Source organism: Pelodiscus sinensis, chromosome 24, assembly GCF_049634645.1.
Source record: "Pelodiscus sinensis isolate JC-2024 chromosome 24, ASM4963464v1, whole genome shotgun sequence".
Taxonomy (NCBI): Eukaryota; Metazoa; Chordata; order Testudines; family Trionychidae; genus Pelodiscus; species Pelodiscus sinensis.
In genome coordinates this window covers 15,019,107-15,042,431 of record NC_134734.1, presented here as the reverse complement: position 1 = coordinate 15,042,431, position 23,325 = coordinate 15,019,107, and the positions used below count along the sequence as shown (strand labels likewise).

General features: G+C 48.9%; 1 protein-coding gene across 3 annotated transcripts in view; it reads left to right on the top strand.

Moving 5' to 3' along the window:
* The window catches only part of CGN (cingulin), a 70,723-nt gene extending 63,106 nt beyond the window's left edge, over window positions 1-7,617 (top strand). For all 3 annotated transcript variants that reach the window (XM_075906932.1, XM_075906930.1, XM_075906931.1), the window contains exons 20-21: window positions 2,402-2,565; window positions 3,348-7,617. In XM_075906932.1, the coding sequence (XP_075763047.1) occupies window positions 2,402-2,565; window positions 3,348-3,489 (306 nt within the window). In that variant the 3' untranslated portion in view covers window positions 3,490-7,617. The remainder of the gene's footprint in view (window positions 1-2,401; window positions 2,566-3,347) is intronic.
* Window positions 7,618-23,325: the final 15,708 nt, after the last annotated feature.

The window sequence follows — 23,325 nt, the reverse complement described above, 5'->3', positions numbered from 1 at the left end:
TAGCACAAGCCCATCCGCTAAGAGGAGTGTGTGTGCTTGTGTGTTTCTTCACAGCTGAATCCAGGCTGCTCATGGCTAGCACAAGCCCATCAGCTAAGAGGCATGTGTACGCGTGTTTGTTTTCATGTATGCTTTCGGACAGTGATATGGATCCCATTAGGGACTGACTTCTACTACAGGCCGATCCAAGTTGGATACTGATGGAAACCCATGGATCTGGTCTCAGTTTCTCTTCCACATCTCTCCTCTCTGTTCCGTCATGAAACACGTTTCTCCTCTTGGTGCAAGAGCCATCCCCTCTCCTGCTGCAGCCACCCCATATCTTTGCCTAATCGACCTCCCCTATCCCAATTACAGACAAATACTTCAGTGTCTCTGCCTCTTCTGTCCTTTTTACGGAGCTTGTTGGGGCCAGAGTTTGTATGGAAGACCCCCCGCAAAATAGTCTTATAGAAGCTTTTTTAGAATCTGCCAGCCCCATCTCACGAGTCGGCACTCGCCTTCAATTTCCTGTTCTCTGTTGCTCCTCCATCCCCCCTAGTTACGGCAGCTCCCTGGCTGTCCTCTGCTCCCCCTTAGCCTGCTTCCTCCGTGTTGGGGCAGATCCATTGGGTTCTATTGACCTCACCTCCCCGTGCTTCCCTGAGAACGAAGCTGCTGGAACACACCCTTTTTGCTGCCTAATTAAACTGCCCAATTACAGTATCCAGGGTGGCATTCCCAGAGCCCAAAGCCTGTGCATGTGGCGCAGAGGCATGGGGCTGCGTCCAGTTTCTCTTGGGAATTGAAATCTTGAACATGCATCTTCTCCACCTGATCTCCTGCTGGAGAAAGTCCTAATTGCGCCTGGCTTCCTAAAGCTGCAGCTGATGCGCTTGGTGTGATGGAATGCGGCCTGACTTATAGGTGTTAAGGAGATAGACTCTGTCCATGGTGCAGCGGCATCCTGTCCATGTACAGTAGCTTAAAAACAGCATAGACTCTGATCTGTATCTGAGCATCTTTATTTCCCCCCTTATCCCCCACCTTAACTGCTTACTCCATCCTCTAAGACAGTGGTGGGCAGTCTGCGGCCCCTCAGTGTTCTGTATGTGGCCCAGGAGACATTTTGTTTGCTGGTGCCCACGTGCAGGGTTGCCAGACTCCACTGGTTTCCAGCCACATAGTATGTTTCCCTAGTGGAGTGACTATAGTGACACGCCTGTAAAGCCAGGGCCCGTGACCAAGGTGCACGCTGGTTGCACACAGCACTGACTGTGAGAGCCACGTGCTCCTCCTGCATCCAATCAAAGCGCTGCTGAAGCTCCATCAGCATCCTGCAAATTCTAGGTACGCCATCGCAGTTAGCAAAACTGTCCTGTCCTGGGAGACTGTCTTGAGTACGACAGTCTTGCGGCCCACTGAGATGAAAGAGGGCCTCTCATGCGGCCCCCTCGCTAGCCTAGGTTGCCTGTCGCTGCTCTAAGAAAAAAGCCTTCCCTCCTGTCCTGAATGCTTCTTAACCCCCTAGGAGTCTTGCGTCCTTGCAACACTTGCCTGAGCTCTTAGCTGGCTGTTGCCCCTGGTCCCTGCCCACAAAACACCCAAGTTTGGTGCCTTAAACCCAGGCAGGCCCATTAGCCCGAATCGGGTGGTGTGAGTGAAGGTAAGTTGAAAGGTCCTTACTCCTCAGGCTCTAGCTATATGCAAGGCTGGTGCTCTGGGGGAGGGCCTCCATGTGCCCTCAGAGTGACTGAAACTCCCCTACCTGCATTCCAGCTGCTAGGCAGATTTACTGCCATGTGACTGTCCACGTTCCTGCCTTTTCCTCCATTTTGGCGCCAAAAGCCTGAAGGAGAAGGGGCACCAAGATGGAGGACGGGCTGTCCTTTTGACAATCCAAGATGGTGATCCCAATTAAAATGGGGTGGGAGTGATGGCTGAGGTTCCATTTTTGATGCAGGCTGTATCCCGATCGTGCTGATAGTCCTCCAGTGCCTTCCCACAATCCTCTCCTATGCCCTTGTGCCCAGAAGGTCCAGACAAGTTCTCCTGCAATTCACTGGGAACAAATCCTAGAGAGGCTTCGCTCACTGCAGCGCTAGGAGCTACGGGATGTGCCCCCAGGAGTCCTAGAGTCTCTAGGCTCCTGTCCTGCTCCAGCACTGTAGCACCCCAAAGATTCCCACCCTGGCTTTCCAGTGGGGGCTGAGCACAGCCCTTTCCCAGTTTGCTCCAGGTTCTCTCATCCCCAGTCTGCTGCTGTGACTGTAAATGGCCCTTGCTGTCCTGGGGTGGGTGGGGTGGGTTGGGTTGGGGGTGAGGTCCCTCCAGCACTGCCTGGGTGAGCGGGGCTCAGTGGCATCCCTGCAGCACCACAAGCCAACCTGCCTCGCCCCTTATGCCCCTCTCCCTTGCGCAGCTGAGCCTCCGCGTCAAGGCGCTCAAGCGCCAGATGGACGAGGCTGAGGAGGAGATCGAGCGCCTGGAGGGCGCCAGGAAGAAAGCACAGCGGGAGCTGGAGGAGCAGCACGAACTCAATGAGCAGCTGCAGAATCGCGTCAAGACCCTGGAGAAGGAGGCCTGGTAGGTGTGGGGGAGGAGGGTTGGTTGTCTCTCCCCAGCTGTGCACTGCAGAATCCCCTCCTTAGTCCTGCATCTCAGGGGTCCTTCCAGAGCCATAGCCAAGGGTCTCCTGGAGCAATATGTGTTCTGTCTCCCCTCTGTGTCTTAGCTTTGCTCCATTACCAGTCTCCCCTCGCTCTGGCTGAAGCCCTGGCTCCCCTAGTGGAAAGGTGGCAGTAGAAAACTCCCCCTTGAGAGATCATTGCAGGCTGCCTTCTCTACCCTCCTCCCCCCAGCCCTGTAGCAATGTGGACTTCTAGGCTGGGCACACCAAGGAAGATCTTCTGGAGATCAGGACTCTGGTCTAAATGACCTCCCGGCAGTGGGGCGGCAGCACACCCACAGTCCAAGCCATGCTCCAGCCCATGTCCTTGCTAGGGCCGTTCACACTAAGCCTGTGGTCAAAGGAAGTCTGTAGCCCTAATCAAACATCCCAGTCCCACTGCGGGTCAAACCACGGCTGGGAGCGGTCCTGCTTCAGACTCCTTGGAAGGCTCAGTCCTGCGGGTTGGCACCTGTTGCAGTCTAGACTGACTCCTGCTTTCTTCTCGTTGCTGCCCCCACGTGCGGTGTGTCTGACCCACGTCGGCAAGCACCCCTCTGGAGAGCCTGGTTTACAGCTGGGATTCCCCCCTACTGTTTCCCAATGGGAAACAGCTGTCTGGGGCCAGCGTGCCGGGCCGGGTGAGCACCGCCACTCGGCAGTGCAGGTGTGAACTGGCTCGTCCTCTTCCCCGATCCAGGCGCAAGGCCGCTCGCTCGGCAGCCGAGACCTCCCTGAACGACGACCACTTGAGCTCGGACGAGGAGTTCGACAGCGCATACGGCCCATCCTCCATCGCCTCGCTGCTGACAGAGGGGAACCTGCAGACCAGCTCATGTTAGCAGCTGCCTGCATGGGACGCTAACTAGCTCCTAGAGTGTGGCCTCTTTCCCATGGCCTGAACGGTTTGGGTTCTTTGAGCGGCCGGGGCAGGGTCTCGTTTCACCAGGGAGCACCCCCTACCTGCTGACATTCCAGTCACTTTAGGAGGAAAAACAATGTCCTAGCGGCCAGCAATCCTCGGATAGGAGTCTGCTGGCGCACACATCCATTCCAAAAAGCAGTTATTACAGCTTAACTGGAGAGGAGCCAGCAGCGGAAGAACTAAGAGCAATGTGAAGGAAGAATTTTCTGCTGCCATTGGCTGGGAGGGTGGGTGGATGGAATTTGGTGTTATTCTCCACAGAAAATTCAATTTAATCTGTTTTTCTCTCGGTGCTTCTCAGGGTGTTGCTTCAATTCCAGATCTTTCCTAGCTTCAATTCCAGATCTTTCCTATCTTAACCAAATGTTTGGGTGTAGAGGAGGGGGCGTGTGTGGAAACAGATGTGCAATACGGCAGAATGATGCTCTGTGAATCGTAAATGAGAGGGGAACCTATCTTTTCAGCCTCAGCTGGTGCTGGCTTTTCTCCACCAGAAAGGGAAGTGTGGTAGGTTACAGTCAGCAACCAGAATCTGAGGAGACCGCGTCAGTGTGTGGGGAAGCTGTGCTCTGCACTGAGTCTCTTTAATGTCTATAGAAACCTACTTGGAGTCTTGGTATAAAATCTGTCAGCTGCTTTTTTTTCAGGACTCTTTTTTTTTTTACAGCTGCCACTTTTTCACCACTGAGGGAAAAAAATCCCAGCCAGCCCTCCAGTCTGGGCAGCCTACATGCTGCTCTTCTCCGAATTCATTGTCAGCATGTTGCGTGGATCTCTGACTTTGGCAAGTCTGAGGCTCCCATTCCCCATGCTCCATCCTACTGGCCTAGTGCACTTGGGTAAGGGACTCTCATGCCCCTTTGGCCCTTTCTATTGGCCCTGCTCTGGGGGAGGAGGCCAAGCTGCACATAGGCTTGGGATGGAGGACAGAAAAGGTCTGAGATCACCCAGGTTGTCCATAACCTCAAGGGTTTCTGACCTGTGCGAGTGGAACCGGTGGAATTCCATCCGGTCCCCAGCTGTCAGACATTGCACAAATCCCCACCGCAACTGGCCCATGGAGGGAAAAAGTAACAGGTTTTGGAATAACTGAGCCTTTATCTGACACGTGGTTGCTTTGTTGCTGAGACTAGTGAGATGAGAGTGGGCCTCCAGCTTGGTCTGAGTGGAGCAATCAATCATGAAATGACGCCTGAGCCGCAGGGTCCATCTGGGGCTGGGCTGCCCTGCTGTCCTATGTAAAGGGACATCTAGCCTCCAGGGCTGTCTGCAATACAGAGTTAACAACAAACACCTGGGATCTGCCTGCTGAGAGGGCCCCATCCTGTCTTGTACCTCTCTAGCAATTTCTGTTTTTTTAGCAATAAACCAACTTGGGCACCCAAACCTCTGCATTTGGGAGCACGCCTGCTGAGGAAGAAGCGGATGTTAATGGAAAAGCAGGAGCTGTGCCGGCTTTGATGGAACTAGCAGCCAAATTCGCCCACCTCCGCTACTCCTGTTTCACGCACTGAGTTGCAGTCGGGATCAGCCGGGTTTGCCCTGGGCTGACTGTAAAGCCCAGGCTGTTCAGAGGGAAAAGAACAAAACTAGGCTAGCCTGGACAGCAGATTGTTCAACGGGAGCCCTGCGTGTCCTTGAAGCAGGAATTTGCTTGGAGCCTCGTTTGCAGCAGAATTTGCACCTGTTTGTAAAGTGCTGATTTATAGATTGGGACACTGTGGGTGGGGAGGGAAGGGGGAGAGGAAATCTGCTACGGGGCTTCAGACCAACCTGTAGGTCAGGCCTTGACCGTTGTGCCTTAATGCGCCATGATAATCTGCCCAGTGGGAGAACTTAGTCCAGTGAATTTCTGATTGAAAGAGGACTGGGGGCAGAACATTGAAACATGCCTCTGTTTTAAAATAACCTACCTGATGTAACATGTCCCTCTCCCTCCCCCCGCCTGAGGCAACAAGACACAGGAGCAGAAACACGGGAGGTGATAAATGCAGCCTGATGCTTGGTCTCAGCTCATGGGCTGACACAAATCCCCACAGCCGAAATACAGCCATTGCCAGGCCTTGCACGATTTCTGCTTCCATGTCCTTCTGCTCCCACCAGGGCCTTGGCTAGAGCCAGCTTTGCTTGGTGTGCTGTACGAGAGCAGGTCTCCATAGCCATGCAGATGAGGCTAATACACAAGTCATTCTTTGGGTTTTGTTCTCGCGCATGTTTTGAATGTCTGCAGCTATGGGGAAGGCAGTCAGCAAAACACCACGGGATCAGCAAGTCCTCTGAGGTCTTCGCTGCTCCATGGCAGCGTGTTGGTCGCACAGTAGAGAGAGAGCCAGTGGGAGAGACTTTTGTAAACCGTTTGAAGTAGCTGCCCTTAATTGGGAACTCCCCAAGCTGCTTGAGCTAGTTATTGGAACATGTTTGGCTCTGGCATTTCCAGGCCAACCTCCTGGCCTCCGCCACTGGTCCTTCCACCCCCCTCCCCAAAAAAAGACGATAAATTCTGCAGGCTGCATCTTGGGTCATCGATGAGCCAGCTGTCACCGGTGCCTGGGGAAAGTCTGGCTCTGGGACACCTTGCCAGTCTCTTGCTCCATCCCATCCAGCTTTGCCTCTGCAGTGTGAGGCTGTGGGGAGGAATCTGCTCAGGAAGCCACGTTGCAAGGCTGCCACCACTAAGCACAGTGACTTCAGAATTGAAGGCCAGATCGTCGGCTGGTGTGAAGGGGAGCAGTTCTGTAAACCTGATGCAACAGGAATTTGAGAGTGCAAAGGCTTTGCTGGTGCAGAGGGCTCCACTAATCAGGCTGCCAACTGCACCTTCCGAGGGCTGTCCTGTTACTCCCACCCTATCTCAAACGTGCTCTGCTTCTCCTCCAAACCCATCTGCTTCAGGGGAGCTGCACAGAGGGAACTAGCCAGGAGCATCAATCAAGAGCTCACCAGCCTCTGGGAAGTCCCTGTCAGGTGTCTTGTCAGGGCTCTTTCAATGGGTGCAGAGACCATGGTACAGGCAAGCTGCTCAGTGAAATGGGAGGTTGTAGGGGTGGAATGATGGGTTGGGAATTTAAGGTTCCCTTTCCCCCTGTCTCCCAGCCATCAAAGTAAGGAAGTGTGGGACTCCCTGGCAACGGGCTATGCAGCTCATGGAGCAAGAAGAGGCTCTTTTCAGTGGGGAGAGGGTGTTTTTTTGAAGTCTAACATGGCTCCTGCTGGGAGCCAGGCCAGCTCAAAGCAGCTTAGGGACCCCTGGATGATCACTACCGATCCCAAGCTGCACGCATGGCTGGTTGGCGTGGGTGTGTCTGGGGCTCCATGCTGGAATTTCTCCTCTCCCTCTGCTGTAAACGCAGAGCAACCAGCCAGATGTCCGTGTCGCTTCTCCCAGGGCTGCACTAGGGTAACGGGTCAGAATATGGCCCGTTGCTGTGCAGCAGCAAGAGCCAAAGAGCTGCAAAATGACACGGTCTGATGGGCACTCTGCAATGTAAACCCGATGGGCACCCTGCAGTGTAAACTCTGCAGCAGCGGTGGCCCCGTTTCCCCATTGGAGCAGGCTGGTGAGGACTGAGCAAGGCTGGGCCTTTCCTTCTGGCTCCCTAGCCCACCAAACCCAGAGGTTATTACACTGCCAGGCTGTAGGAACTTCCCTGTGGGCCCTGGGCTTTGTCCCCTGGCAGCAGCTGTGGAGGTGCTGGCCGCCAACTGGTCCCCCAAGAAACACAGGGATCAGCCTGGCTTAGAGGAGCTCTTAACAGGCCATTCTGCAGCAGGGCAGGGAGATCCTGGCTGAGCTCGCCTGTGGGGCTCTTGTTTTTTATACAATAAAACCCAATGTAATAGGAATTTGAGACAAGGGAAGGGAATGGGTTCAAGTCCAACACAAATAGCAATCACTGCAGGGTAGCTTCCGTGCCCCTGTGGGTGCTGATGGCTTGTATCACTGCATCTGAAAGAAGATCTGATTCATTATGTAACTTTTGTTGTTTTCTTCTTACATAGGCCCTTGAACTTGTATTTTTAAAATTAAAGGTTTATACACAATGAAGTGAATCTCATGGCGGGTTTTTCCCTGCATCACGTGTATATTTGTGCTGGCAGCCGCAGGCTTGGACTAACCGCAGGCCAGTAGATGCTGTACAGACTCAGAACAGGCAGACGGTCGCTGCTCCGAAGAGCTGACCATCTTGTGTATTAAATGAGATGAGGGGTGGAGACAGACAAATGGGGGAGCACCAGGACACCAGTATCTTGAGCGTCGACATGAACCATTTTCAAAAGTCTGGACACTTCAACAGGGTGTAATGCTCCTGGAAAGTTGTGATCGTCTCTTCCCTTGCTGGCAAGGGCCAGGATTCTGCAAACACTTGAGTATGTGCCAATATGTTGCCAGGATTAGGGTCTGAACTTGCATTGATGGAATTAGATACTCTGAGGAGGCCTCTGCATGTTCTTTCACTGCTGGGGGCGGGGGTTTGCGTCAAGCTGCAGCGCTCTGGGGCCCATCTAAAAGATGGCATCTGCTGTAGGAGCACCCCCTTTTTGGTACAGGCTGGGGTGTGCTGGCTCAATTTCTGCCACCGGCCCTCAGATGTCGGTGTGAAAGGTTGCAGGGAGTGGAGTGGAAGGTGTTGGTAGCATGAAGATTCACCCTGCTTATCTGGATCTCTGAGAAATTGCAGGGCCTTTCCAACCCGAGAGAGGCGAAATTATTTGCCCCATTCTATTTGTCCAGCAGCATCTGGAAGGCTGAGTGCTTGCGTAGCACTCAGCTCTGCTGTGTCCGAGAGAGGTGCTAGCCCTTATTGGGGATTGCCAAGTGCTAATTACTTGAGCTGATACGAATGCCAGGCATTCACCATGGTGTGGTGTTGGGCTCCAATTAAACGTGTACAGGCCAGTTTATCCCTGATGTAACCGCACTGACTCTAAAGGACTTACAGAGCTGGACTGGGCCCATAACTGGGGGAAAAAAACGTATCTGAACTGCACATGGATCCTGAATAAATTCCCTACTGTTGAATTCCATCAGTCACCAAACACCCACCCTGCAAATAACAGTTCTATGCCCCTTTCCCTCACTGGAGGAAGATCTGTATTGTGGTAGCACCTAGGCATGGACCAGGACCTAGTTGCACTAGGCGAGATAGGCATAGCGCAGGTCGATAGGTGCTGTTCAGACACGGAACAACCACTCCCAAGAGCTGACCATCTTGAGTATAAAATGAGACAATGGGTGGAGACGGATAATTGGGGGGGGGGGGGGGCACCAGGACACCAATATCTTGCGGGAATAGTCCATCCCAGTCCCACAGAGCTAGTCTCACTGTGTTCAGCACAATCTGTTCACAGCTGGGGACTCACTAGTTGCTTGTCTTAGGTGCTGTGGTGAGTTTCAGCTACTCTGCTCCTCTGAGAGCCGCCAGTCCCCTGCAAAACAATCCAGGAGCCATACAGAGTGACCAGCCTCTGCCTCTCAGCTGATGAGCCGTACCCCAAGCTGTAGCCAGATCCCCACTGTATTATTGTGCAAACATCTGCAGCACAGGTGTGACAACCCATACTTAACAAACCAGCCCGCTGGAGTCTTAACTGTTGCTTACATAGAGCTTGAGATGTTTGTGTGTGGGTAGGAGTAGGGTTGGGGCAATATTTGAGTTGTATCTTGAGCAAGCCATGCAGTGGCAACAAGCCTGTAGAAGGGAATTGACTTGAAGGTGAAACCGAGTTGGTCTCTTCTGTTTGCTTCAGTAGCATGTAGGGAACCCTTATTGGGGCCCTCTAAGAATGCCCTTACAGGCTTTCAATAAGCTGAACAGGAGGTTAGTTTTGCTCAATTCAGGAATGTCCTTCTTTCTGTATTATGCAAATCTTGAATTTTTGATTCTACAGCAATACCGTTTTACCAGGTTGTTCATATCTTGGACCTATTGCATCTTAAACTCCACTGCATACACAATTCTCCCTGTATGGAGAATCAGAGATCAAACACATAGCAGCTGTTAGTGACATTCTCTTAATACCCAACTACGATGATGAGGGTCAGGTAAGAATGCATAATGCACAGTCAACCTGTGGAACTCCTTGCCAGAGGATAGTGTGGATACCAGGACTTGAACAGGGGTCAAAAAAGAACTAGATAAATTCATGGAGGGTAGGTCCAATGGCTATTAGCCAAGATGGGCAGGGATGGTGTCCCTAACCTCTGTCAAGCTGGGAATGGTGACGGGGATGGATTACTTGATGATTCCCTGTTCTGTTCATTCCCTTTGGAGCACCTGGCATTAGCCACTGTCAGGAGACAGGAGACTGGGCTAGATTGACCTTTGGTCTGATCCAGTATGTCCGTTCTTATGTAAGAGCTCCCATAACAGAACTTCCAGTCTTGAGCTTTCACCCTTTTATCTGCCTTTCATCTGGCTAGCAAAGGAAGCTTTCAGCTACAAACTGGACTTCATATGAAGACTGATGAAGACGCAAAGTGTTAAATGCTTGCACCCTTCCTCCATTAAGAAGAGACTTACCCCTACAGTCATGATAAAAAAGATGTGCAAAATGAGCATAGAAAGTTTTATGTTTGATCTAGCAAGTGTTTTTCCAAAGGCTGATTACTGATGTGCTTTACTGGACATAATCTCCCATGTTTCTTAGGCGCAAATAGTGTCAGTTTTGCTGTGTGCAGAAATGTCTCCTTCTCTCCAGCCCCACTTTGGAAAAGTCCCCTACTCATGAGAATTGTTGAATACCCCTAGGCAGTTAAACAGAATGACATCAACTGTTTTGTTCTCTCTTGCCTGAGGGAAAATTGCAGCTGTTTTTTCTTTTTCTATTGCCTCCATTCTGCATTGATGTTTTCATTAATTACAGAACCAGTCTATGAAAATCCATTTGCTTCTCTGCAGGTGAGTGTCTGTTTTGTTTTCCATTGCCAGGGGCCTCTTACAGTAGCCAGCAGTAAAGGCTTAGCAGATCATCCTCTCAATGCTTAAGCTGTAGTCTATTGTGTTGCTGGCGATGGTGCAAAAACTAAAGTTAATTGTCGATTCTAAAGTCTGCTGTTGGTGATAATTGGGCCTGCAAATTCACCTTTAATTGTAAAATCAATTAGGGAAAAAATATACCAAAGGTCATAAGCGGTTACCATAACTTCTAACAACAAATACTGATGGAAAACAACTTGCCCTCCTTTCCATAACAAATGTTATAATAAGGGCAAGAGAACCAGAAAGCCTAAATTAGTGCACACAAAAAAGACCATGTTGATGTCATTCAAGGACTATGTTGAAATCAAGCTTGGTAAAGAGAGAAGATGTGGAAAACTAGAAGAAAATGTTTTTGGAAACCAAACTGACTATAGCCCTTTTTTGTTAAAAACAGAGTGAATGATAAGAGTTTATAGGGATGAAGAAAAACAATACTTGATAGAATTCCTTTTTTTAAATAGTAAAAATAATTAAATGGAAAAATTTCAGCAATCCCTTTTTTAAAGAAATCTGAAATAAAAATTAACTTTATCCAAATAATTCTATTTTTGAAAACAACAATTATTTAAATAAAGTATGTACATTTTCCTTTTATTTCCCTCCTCCAAAAAGTTAATTGTCAGGTAAAGCTTGCTGCTTTTCCGGAAAAACTTGCCAGCTGTCTACACTGGCCGCTTGAATTTCCAGAAAAGCACTGACGATCTCATGTAAAATCATCAGTGCTTTTCTGGAAAAACTATGCTGCTCCCGTTTGGGCAAAAGTCTTTTTCCGAAAGACTTTTGCGCAAAAGGGCCAGTGTAGACAGCATAGTACTGTTTTCCGCAAAAAAGCCCCGATCGTGAAAAAAGTGCTTTTGCGGAAAAGCATCCTGCCAATCTAGACGTGCTTTTCCGAAAATGCTTTTAACGGAAAACTTTTCCGTTAAAAGCATTTTCGGAAATTCATGCCAGTGTAGACGTAGCCCTAGGGTGTGGTGTGGATTTTGTTTTGTTTTTTAAATAAAGGATAGAACAATTTTAATGGTGTTTGTGCCATGGGGTGAAGCAGTCCAAGGTTTCTGTTAACCAGTGCTCATGGGATTCAATGTGAAATGCTGTTTCCATGCTGATGTGTATTTCCTCAAAGTCCTTCTGAAAGCTGCCTCTTCTCCTGGTTGGTTTATGGCGCTTAGTGACAGATCGTGGGGACAATCTACTGGGGTTTAGGAACCCTGGATTCTGTTCCTAGCTCTGCCACTGGTTTGCCTTATGTCCTGGGGCAAATCACTTCTCTTCCTACCTTGAGACGGGCTTGTCTATTTCAACTGTAAGTGCTGTAGGGCCACTCGCTCACTAGCTACATGTGCAGCAGCCAACACGGTGTGGGGCTTCCAGCTGCTACTATAATTCATTATAATATGCTTCAGGTCCATCTGAGCTGGGACCAGTGTTCCCTCTAATTTTTTTCCATCCCCGTGCAGAATAAACATTACATGCACTGATGTAGGTGCAGATGTGCACCACTAGTAGAAACAGGTGCTGCTGTCCCTGCTTATCAGCTGTGTAGCATTTGAATCACTCCTGTGTGGCTACCCAAGTGCTTAGCTTATGGGAAACCCTGGGTGCAACCTACTTTCCTTCCCTCATCAGACCTTTTATAGCAGCAGCACCCAGGACTGGCACAGCAGAAGGTGGTATGGTGAGCTGGGTGTTTACACATCGCCTCCCAGTAATGGGATGCATTGACTGGAGTGTTGTGAACAAGACACGAGAAGTCATTCTTCTGCTCTACTCTGTGCCGATGAGGCCTCAGCTGGAGTATTGTGTCCAGTTCTGGGCACCACATTTCAAGAAAGATGTGGAGAGATTGGAGAAGGTCCAGAGAAGAGCAACAAAAATAATTGTAACCTCCTTTTTCTTCCCCGGCTTACTTGGGAGCAGGTCACACTTACAGGTGTGCCTGGGTGCCTGATGGTTTTAACATAAAAGGAGATACTAAGTATCCCAGTGGTGGTGGTGTTTAGTTGGGGAAACCCTATCCAATCCCTTGGTGCTGTCCCTTGCTCATAAAGAACATACAATGGTGGTGCCTCCCTGGCTGGTCCTGTTCACACTTAAGGGTGTGCCTTGGGAGCCTCCAGGAATAAAATTATTCCAGCAATAATCTGGATCTAGCTCCAGAACAATTACAAATCATAAATAATATACATCTGATAGATTACAGTAAAATGAACAACCTTTACTTAACAATTTAAAGAAACAGAGTTTAACAGATTAACAGTGAATAACACTAACAAAGTACACAGAAATAATAGGAACTTATCTATCTAGCATTTACACTGCCACCATTTATCCCACCCCGGAGTGTGCACTGTTTGGACTCTTAAGTACCATACATTTGCTTACATGGGCGTGCTTGAAGACTTTGCACCCAGCACACAGAAGGAGACTAGAATCATCCACTCCAGATGCAGAGTAGTACTTCTAGCCACAGGTACAGCCAAAGGGCAATCAGAAGCAGCCTGCTAGATTCCAGTCCCAAAGGCTCTGAATCCAAGTCTGTAGCTGCAACCTGGACTGGATAAAACTCCTCCACAGCAGCCTGGCTCCTTTTTTCCGAAAACAAAGGGAAGAGTCCAGACTGCTGAGAGTCTCTCTCCACCCACATGGAGAGACTCAGACCCCAAACAAAGAGTAAGTCCCTTCCTGGTTTCCTCAAGGGCTTATGGGAATTGTTATCTCTGGGGCTAGATTGCAGCACACCGGATCATCCCAGAGAATAAGCAGAGGCACCTTTAGTAAAGGGACTACATTAGTAAAGGTCTAGAAAACATGAGCTATGAGGCAAGGCTGAAGGAATTGGGCTTGTTTAGTTTAGAACAGTGTTTCTCAACCAGTGGTATGAGTATCCTTAGGGGCACCCGAGAGAAGTCTGGGGGGTACATTAACACAAATGAAATTTGGAGAAAACTGAATTTTTGTTTTAAGTTTCACAGTTTTATTATTTTTGTATCTTTTTACACCCAAAAATTTCATCACCCACTCGACTACAATTAAGTTGTTTAAACAAATGTGTTGCAATGGTAGAAAACAATTTTGTGTATCTGAAAACTATAGGTCTGGGGGTACTTGTACTTTTTTTTTTAATGGGGTATTTTATAAAAAAAAGTTTGAGAAACATTGGTTTAGAAAAGAGAAGACCTAGAGGGGACATGATAGTGGTTTTCCGGTATCTAAAAGGGTCTTACAGGGAGGAGGGGGAGAAATTGTTCTCCTTGGCCTCTGAGGATTAGAATCATAGAATACTAGGACTGGAAGGGACCTCAAGAGGTCATTGAGTCCAGTCCCCTGCCCTCATGGCAGGACCAAATACTGTCTAGACCGTCCCTGATAGACAATTATCTAACCTCCTCTTAAATATCTCCAGAGACGGAGATTCCACAACCTCCCTGGGCAATTTATTCCAGTGTTTGACCACCCTGACAGTTAGGAACTTTTTTCTAATGTCCAACCTAAACCTCCCTTGCTGCAGTTTAAGCCCATTGCTTCTTGTTCTATCCCCAGAGGCCAAGATGAACAAGTTTTCTCCCTTCTCCTTATGACACCCTTTTATATACCTGGAAACTGCTATCATGTCCCCTCTCAATCTTCTCTTTTCTAAACTAAACAAACCTAATTCCTTCTGCCTTCCCTCATAGGTCATGTTCTCTAGACCTTTAATCATTCTTGTTGCTCTTCTCTGGACCCTCTCCAATTTCTCCATCTTTCTTAAAACGCGGTTCCCAGAACTAAACACACTACTCCAATTGAGGCCTAACCAGCGCAGAGTAGAGCGAAAGAATGACTGCTCGTGTCTTGCTCACAACACAGCTGTTAATGCATCCCAGAATCATGTTTGCTTTCTTTGCAACAGCATCACACTGCTGACTCATAGTCAACTTGTGGTCCACTATAACCCCTAGATCCCTTTCTGCCATACTCCTTCCCAGACAGTCACTTCCCATTCTGTATGTGTGAAACTGATTGTTCCTTCTTAAGTGGAGCACTTTGCATTTGTCTTTGTTAAACTTCTTCCTATTTACCTCAGACCATTTCTCCAATTTGTCCAGGTCATTTTGAATTATGACCCTATCCTCCAGATTAGTCACAACCCCTCCCAGCTTGATATCATCTGCAAACTTAATAAGCGTACTTTCTATGCCAATATCTAAATTGTTGATGAAGATATTGAACAGAGCCGGTCCCAAAACAAACCCCTGCAGAACCCCACTTGTTAGGGATGTTAAATTTCTCATGTGGTGTTTCAAAGCGGCAGTGTGGCGTGGAGCCCAGAGTCTGGTCCCAGGCTCTACATGGTGCTGCTGCTTTTAAGTACCCCATCTCCCCTCTTTCTTGATAGAGGCAGCAAGGTGGGGGGAGCGACTAGTCATCTAGCCCTGTTGGCTATCCGATCAGCATTTGCTTATCAGATAGTCGACCGCATCCCTACTGAGGATTGACAAGGAGCAATGGGCTTAAACCTCAGCAAGGGAGGTTTAGGCTGGACATTAGGAAAAAGTTCCTGCCAGGGTGGTTAAACACTGGAATAAATTGCCTAGGGAGGTTGTGGAATCTCCATCACTGGAGATAGTTAAGAGCAGCTTAGACATCTATGAGGGATAATCTAGACAGTTCTTGGTCCTGCTGAGAGGGTAGGGGACTGTTCTTGATGATCTCTCAAGGTCCCTTCCACTTTTAGTGTTCTATGATTCTAATCATTGACTAGAACTGGGGCAGAGGATTGTGCAACTCCAATAGCAGCGGCCTCCCTCCTGGCCTACATCAGGTGCTTTGGAAAGGTTCCCACCTCACAGCTGAGTTGCATAAGGCAGGTGCCGCCTCCCCCCCCTTGCTATTCTCTCTTGTCTTGGCATTTGATCAAATGTGCTCCACCTGCTGCAGATCAGCCCGGCTCTCCTGCTCTGCCTTCCCAGCCCTGGGTGGGTGGATGAATCTGTTTCTCAAGTCATGGGCTGCTCTGTGTGAATGTGGGGGGGGGGGGGGAAGGATCTTGGGTAGAAAGTGTCTGCTTGTAACCCCAGGCCCCTGGGCTCAGTGCCTGGCTCTGCCACAAGCTCCCTATGTGCCCTTGGTCAAATCAGTTGAATCTCTCCTGGCAGCTGCTCCCCAACTAGAAAAATGAGGCTGCAGATCTTTCTCGTGTGTTCACACTGCAAGCTCTGCAGCAGGTGGTGGGCAGACAGCTCAGGCCTCGGGGGCTGAATGCGGCCCCTGGCTTGCCTGGATCTGGCCCCCGAGGCTCAGGGCCCCTCGCCAGCACTGGGGAGCCTGTGCTGGAGCTCCAGCCCCGCCAGCTGCCCTACTGCAGGACTGCCCCCTGCCTGACTTTTGTGTGCATGGGGAATGTGAGGAGCGTCTTTCTCCTTCTCAGTCGGGGCACGTCAGTGAGGGCTGTGACTTTTTTTGCTTCTCTCCTGTGTGCGGCCTCTGACTGATTTTTTTTTTCCCTGTGGCCCCTGGCCCAGAAAAGTTTCTCCAACCCCTGCTCTACAGTATAGAACTAGCTGCACCCAGGACAGTATGACAACTAATGGACTCCAGCTAAATCTGCACTGGCACTTTACAGTGCTGTAACTTTTTGGCTCAGGGGTGTGAAAAAACACCTCCTCTGAGCACAGCAAGTTGTAGCACTTGAAAGCACCAGTGTGAAACAGGCTACAGTGCAGGGAGCTGCATTCCTAGCGCTGTTAGCTGCTCCCCTTGGGGAAGTGGCTTACATATGCCACTGGGAGATCTCTTCCAGGTGGCAGCAACCTTCTTTTTACTCAAGGCTTTTTTTTACCCTCATTTTATAATTAAATATCTCATTAATTAAAGGCTAAATGCTTCTAGAGCAAAGTGTGGTCTTAGTGCTTGTGCTGTATTGAAAACTGCTGGGGCTACAAACTGTCATTAGAGTACAGTAATTCCTCATTTAACACGCGCCCGTTTAACACGTTTTCGCGATAGCACCATTTTTTTTTTTTTTTTAGGGAACGTTTTTTGAATGACACGATCATCCCCGGAATAACACGATTTCCCCAGCCGGCCCGTTGCCGGCGGCTGCGTGGGGCTTCCCTCTCCTCCCTGCAAAGCGGCGGAGGGCTTGCCGTTCGCTGCACCGTTTCCTGCTGACTCCCCCTCGCCGGACGCTTTGCCCCCTCTCCTCTGTCCCCGCTTGCAGACCAGCGGCTGGGCTTCCTCAGCTGGCCTATTGCCGGTGGCTGAGTGGAGCTTCCCCCGCCTCCCTGCAGAGCGACGGAGAGTTCGCTGTTCACCGCACCGTTCCCCGGAGACCTCTCCTTGCTGGACGTAGTGTGGGTCCCGGCAGACCCGTCACAGGGGCATACTCCCAACCCAATCCCCCTCCCCTGTCCTCCTCTTCCCTTCCCCAGAGCCAAATATCTCCCCTCCCTGCTGTAACCCAGTCCCCTTTCTCTCCCAACCTTACGTCCCTGTCCCAACAGACACCATCGCTTGAAACGCAACCCCCAACTTTTCCATTATTTTCAATGGGAAAATTGACCCCGCATAACACGTTTTCACTTAACACGATCATTTTCGGAGACATCTCTATAGTGTTAAATGACGAATTACTGTATATGTGTGTGTCTGGGGAGGAGCTTTTTCTGGGTCCTGTGTGCAAGTTGGATGCTCTTGGTGACAAAGTATGTGAGCAGAGCGAGTCTGGAAAGAGTCAGCTTAAAGCACGGGGAGGTAAGCTGGATTCCTCTGCCTAGGAACAGCCTGTTTTTTCTCTCTCTGGTTTTAGGGTCTTGTGCATTATTGTTCTGAAGTCTAAGCAATACCAAAGCGACACTGCAACTTCTGGCAAGAGGATTTGTGTGAACCTAACTCCTCTGTGTGTATGCTGTGGATATCACCATGCAGGAGGATCGACGCTGGTTTGTTTTGGCCTGGCAAAACAAAGGCTTGACTTGGGAGGTGATGGCTCTGTATAAATACGGAAGGGAGAGCGACGGGATAGGGGTGCTGAGGCAATGTTGGCATTAGAACAAGTCAGGGAAGCTTGTCAAGAAACAAATGAGGCTGGAAAATAGAATCATAGAATACTAGGACTGGAAGGGACCTTGAGAGGTCATTGAGTCCAGTCCCCTGCCCTCATGGCAGGACCAAATATTGTCTAGACCATCCCTGATAGACATTTATCCAACCTACTCTTAAATATCTCCAGAGATGGAGATTCTACAACCTCCCTGGGCAATTTATTCCAGTGTTTGACCACCCTGACAATAAGGAACTTTTTCCTAATGTCCAACCTACACCTCCCTTGATGCAGTTTAAGCCCATTGCTTCTTGTTCTATCCTCAGAGGCCAAGATGAACAAGTTTTCTCCCTTCTCCTTATGACACCCTTTTAGATACCTGAAAACTGCTATCATGTCCCCCCTCAATTTTCTCTTTTCTAAAAAACAAACCCAATTCTTTCAGCCTTCCTTCATAGGTCATATTCTCTAGACCTTTAATCATTCTTGTTGCTCTTCTCTGGACCCTCTCCAATTTCTCCACATCTTTCTTGAAATGCGGTGCCCAGAACTGGACACAATACTCCAACGGAGGCCTAACCAGTGCAGAGTAGAACGGAAGAATGACTTCTCATGTCTTGCTCACAACACACCTGTTAATGCATCCCAGAATCATGTTTGCATTTTTTGCAACAGCGTCACACTGCTGACTCATATTCATAGACTAATTCTCCCCATCAGAAGTTCTGCACCAGCCTCCCATCAACACCCTAACTCATTTTAACATTGAGCTTGATGGGATTATGAACAGAGTTTTATGCCAGAGTTACCTGCAATAGCAGGGGATTGGATTCTGACCAGGCGGTCCCTGCCCGCCTATGTTTCTATTTTGGAAAGGGGAAACTGAGGCATGATTTGAGGGCATATTCCCCCACGGTGAGTCTCTGGGAGCTGGGATTAGAACTTACAGCCCAAAACACTCCCACTTTGGCATCTAAATTCTGCTTTTAACTATTGGAACAATTTAACAAGGTTCTCCACGACTTCAACTCTTGAAGAGTGACTCTCCCAGAGGGTGAGGGTGAGGTTCTCTGGCTTGGGTGATACAAGAGTTCAGACTTGATGGTTGTTGTCATGGGCCCTCTTTGGCCTTCAACTCCAGGAAATTTCAGGCATATGAGTTTGAAACTATCCTCCCTGGCTCCTAGCTTTAGGCAAAACCCTCTCTTGATCACTTGTGTCATTAACATGTATTTATTTGTATTATCATTGAACATAGGGGCCCTGGTCATGAATCAAGACCCACAAGTTTATAGATATACCGTGGGAACTGCCAGTTTACAAATGCTTTCACTCTGCTTTGAAAAAGATTGTTTCAAACCCACCATCTTTGTAGAATCTTTTTAAAAAGTCCCCTGAACTTCTGCATAACCATTACAGTGAGGAGTTGGTTGCAGCCAATTTTATAGGGATAAGATACCATCTCGGTTTCAAATTGGAACAGTGTCGTAACTTGCTCCCATGACACAGTTGCATTTGGTAATGCAATGCACCATCATTCTTACCACACCTCTCTTGTTATCCATTGATCCGAGGTTGCAACTGAGGAAGTAAATTAGTAATTAGTTAGTTAATTTCAGTTCTATTAGAATGATGGCACCAAGAGAATTATTTGTTCAATCAAAAAAAAAAAAGTCATTAGGCAAAATGGTTTTCCAGAAGGGCGTTAGTTCCTTTAAGATGTAAACCTGCTATCATCATGAAATCTTGAAGTGCAATAACCTACACAAGGCAAAAGCACCTGGTTGAAACACTAATAAATGCAGTAAACAAACCCTGCCTTCTATACAAGCTTCTCTTGCAAGCAGGGGCAGAATCACAATTTCCAGCTGTTTGATTTACTCCAGTTAATTTACAAGGCTATTTGCTCTGCAGAAAAAGCAAAGCCGCTCCAGGGAAAGTGTCTCTTTTTTTGCAATCTTGCTCACGTGCTTTCAAGTGACAGGGCATGTGTGCGAGATTATTTATGACCTGGCCAATCCAGTAAAACACTTTAATTATAATTGTGGCGGCAGCTGGTGAAAAACACTGTGTGTGTCTCTCCAAGGGAGACGGATTGTAAAAGCTGTCCCTGTTTTGTTTTTTTTTATGGGCCATGCTAAACTATACTAGGTACTGTGGTCTGTGCAGTTGGCTGTATAAATCCTTCTTTTAGCCTGGTGAAGAAACGAATTATAATCCCTAGTTTGTCTATAGCATTTTCCCTCAGCAGATCTTGAAGTATTTTAAAAGGAGGTTGGTTTCCTTATCCCTATTTTACTGATAGGGGAAACTGAGGCACAGGCAGATGAATTAGCTTGCCTAATTGTTTACACTGCAAAATCCTTGGGGGCAGGGACTGTTTTTTACTAGGTATTTGTACAGCATTTAGCATATTAGGGATGGGAAATAATAGAATGATAGAGCTCTGTGATATGATTACCTAGCTAGTCGGAGACTGGTCAGGAGGACTTCCATGGGGCTGGAGACTCTGAGATCAAGGGGGGTTTCTCAGAACTTCTTGAAAAATCAGGCTCCTTTCTTGGTCCTCAAAATCATGCTCCTGGAACATCTTGGCCCTTGTTTTTCAGCTGACAGTTGGTGGTTTTGATCTGAGGCAAACAACTAGTTGAGATACCTACCTGGCCTCTCCTGCCCCAATATCTCAGTGCCACATGATCTTAAATGTGTTTATCCTCTGCCCGGCTGTGAAGCAGGGCAGAGCTATTGTCCCCTTTGTGTGGGTGGGGAAACTGAGGCACCGTGACTTGCCCAAATTCACATGGGAAGCCTGGCCAAGGTGGGGACTGAATAAAAAGGTCAAAGGTAAGTGTCCTTCCTATTGGACCAGCCCTTCTGTGAACTTGATGGGTTCCACATCAGGTGTGATTGTGAAGAAGGGAAAGGCCACAGCTAGGAGCTATTCCGGGTGCAGTGACAAACCCTGCTCTGTTTGGAGAAAGCTGCCTGGCCTCATTGAAAATGGGAGCTGACTTGCATTGGTTCCTGAAAAGGGGGCAGTTCCCCCCTACTCACAGTCTGTCTCAGTTGGACTCACTGGGCCCCGCTTGTGGCATGAAACAGCTGTGCCGGAGGCTAGAAGCTCAGTTTCCAAGGCATTCAGGCCGCATGGCTTCTCCTTGAAGGAAGAGAGGGCCCCTTGGGGGTCTGGCCCACAGAGGGCGTTTTTCCCAGGGACTGTAGGACAGCGGAGGCCTGGCACATCTGGTGGAGCTGTGAGAACCGCTGTCGCTGTGATAAGGGCATTGATTCCATGGGTTTTGCATTTCTTATCCCACTGCCCAAATACCAGGAGCTAACCCAGGAAACTGCCCGCAGGCCCGACTATGTGCATCTCACAGGGACTGATATTGGTATAACTAGAGTGGGTTAAATGCACTCAGCAGTCTCCTGAAAAACTCCCTCTTTGTACCCATTTTGCTGGGGATTGGACCCCGTTGGGGTAACGATCCCCTAACAGTGGAACTCAAGTCCTACATCATCTTAAATTCAGACTGTTCACCTCCCTGCTAGGGATGTAACATCCCAGTTAATCAGTTAACCTAATATTTAACCCATCAACTTGATGTTTAACTGCTTAACCAACAAAGCAGGATCTGGATTGGGGACCACTCCAGCCCAACTGGAGCAGCACCCAGCCTGTGGGGCTCCTCCCCCAGCCCCGTGCTGGGGTTGGCTGCTGACTGCCAATCCCATATTGCGGATGGGGCTGCCATTGGCTTCCAGCCCCACCAGAGGGGTCCAAAATCTCCCCTCTCCTGTTGTCGTTACCAGATTGGGTGTCAGTTCAGCTTCGACTGAACCTCCCCTCCTACCTCCTCTCCCCCTCCCCCATCTCCCATTGTTATTGGAGGTCCCCTGTCCCAGCAGCCTGTCGGGGAGAATGGGCTGGAAGGGGACACCCTGGTTCCAGGAAATATGCTGTTAATTCAGCCTCTCCTCTTCTGGCAGCAAAACAATGAAGAGTCCCTAGGTCATGTCAATAGAACCTTGACACAATGTGGAGCAGTGTGGCCACTGGCCTGCTAGGGGTCTCTGGTCCAGTGACAGGGTATGACCACGGATGTTGCTGGACCACAGCATCCCGGATGAGAGAGGTTCAACCTGTAGCATACGTATTATGTGACATGGCCCCCATGACACACACAGAGCTGCATCTGCAGCCCATGGTATATTGGTTGAGAACCACTGTGCTAAATCCCAGCCCAGACATGCCCTCCTACCCCTAAAAGCAGCCAACCTGCTAAAGCAGCCAAGGAACTCAGTAAAATCTGAAAAATCCAAAACAAACTCTCTCCCCGCAAGCAGAGCTGGCTGGAATTTTTTTTTCAGCAGAATGTGGTTGGGTTTTTTTCTACCTTTGAAAAAGCTCATTTGGCAAAATTGAAACATTTGGTACAAAAAGATTCATTTCAGCAAAATTGACCCTTGATTTTAATTGAAATTTTCCATGGGAAATTATTGGAACATTTTCTTTCAATAAAGCCAAAATATTTTTTCAAGGGTAGAGACATTTTGTTTCAGCTTTATCGTTTCTACTTGTGCATTCATTGTTATTAAAATAGGAATATTTCAACTTTGGCAGGGGGGAGGAAAAAGAGTCAAACCAAAACTGGAATATTCCAGTGATTTCTCTCTTCCTTTCATCTCAGGTTGATGGGCTTTGGATAAGAGCCCTGCAGTATTCCCCATAAGCCGAGCTCTTGCGCAGCTGTCCAGGAGAGATTCTAGTGCTGCCCAGCTGATTAACAGAGGCCCCACAACTAGTGTTTTTGTTTCTACCTGTGGTGCACACTCACACATGTCTTGTTGCACATAACAAAATATATTCTGCACACAAATGGGAAAAAAATTAGAGGGAACATTGGAGCTCAGCTTTGCCTGGGATGGATCGGCTAAGCTGCTCTAGCATGGCTGGCGATCGGAGGCTTGGTTCAGCTGTCAGAGCCAGCTAGGAAAGAGTTGGGTGCGGGTGGGATGTCGCAGTTGAAGAAGAGGGGCTGTTCCTGTGACCGGTCCAGAAGGAAAAGGGCACGGGGGGAGAAGCAAGCAGGCTCCTGGGGAAAGGCTAGCACTAAGTCCAGGAGGTAGATTGGGTATACGGGCTTGGTGGGGGAAGGTCTTCTGCCAGGAACAAGAGGTGATGATCAGTGGCTCAAGTAGGCGGCAGGCCTCCATGGAGAACACCTGGAAGGTCACTGGTCTGCGAGGCAGGGGACTGCGGCTTGTGATTTCCTTTTGTTCGATGCTCTTTGGAGCTGAGCGTGCCCCTGGCCAGAGCGCCTCTGAGGGAAGGCTGGCCCCTCGCAGGGCTAGTGATGGGTTATGGGCCTGTCTATGGGGCAAGTTACTGCCCAACACGGTTCTGTAGCAGTGTCCACAGGGAATGAGCTGCTGCACCCTAACCTGTCCCGTGGAAACTTGCTATGTTGCCAAGACCTAAGAGGGCAATGGAGGTGGAGCTGTTTGCTGGTCTCTGCCATGGGGTGTGTGCAGGGAACAGGTGCTACTGCCCCCTAATTCAGAATGCAATAAAAAGCCAAAGAATGAATTTCCCTTGGGACTAGAATTCAGTGTTGTGATCAGCTTGACTCTCACCACGTTTTCACCCAGAAAAGGAAGATGAGTCTGCGCCTCCATGAAATCCTCCCAGGACTTTGGTTTTGAGTTTATGTGGAAAGTGCCTAGATGCTCCAGTGATGAGCAGCAC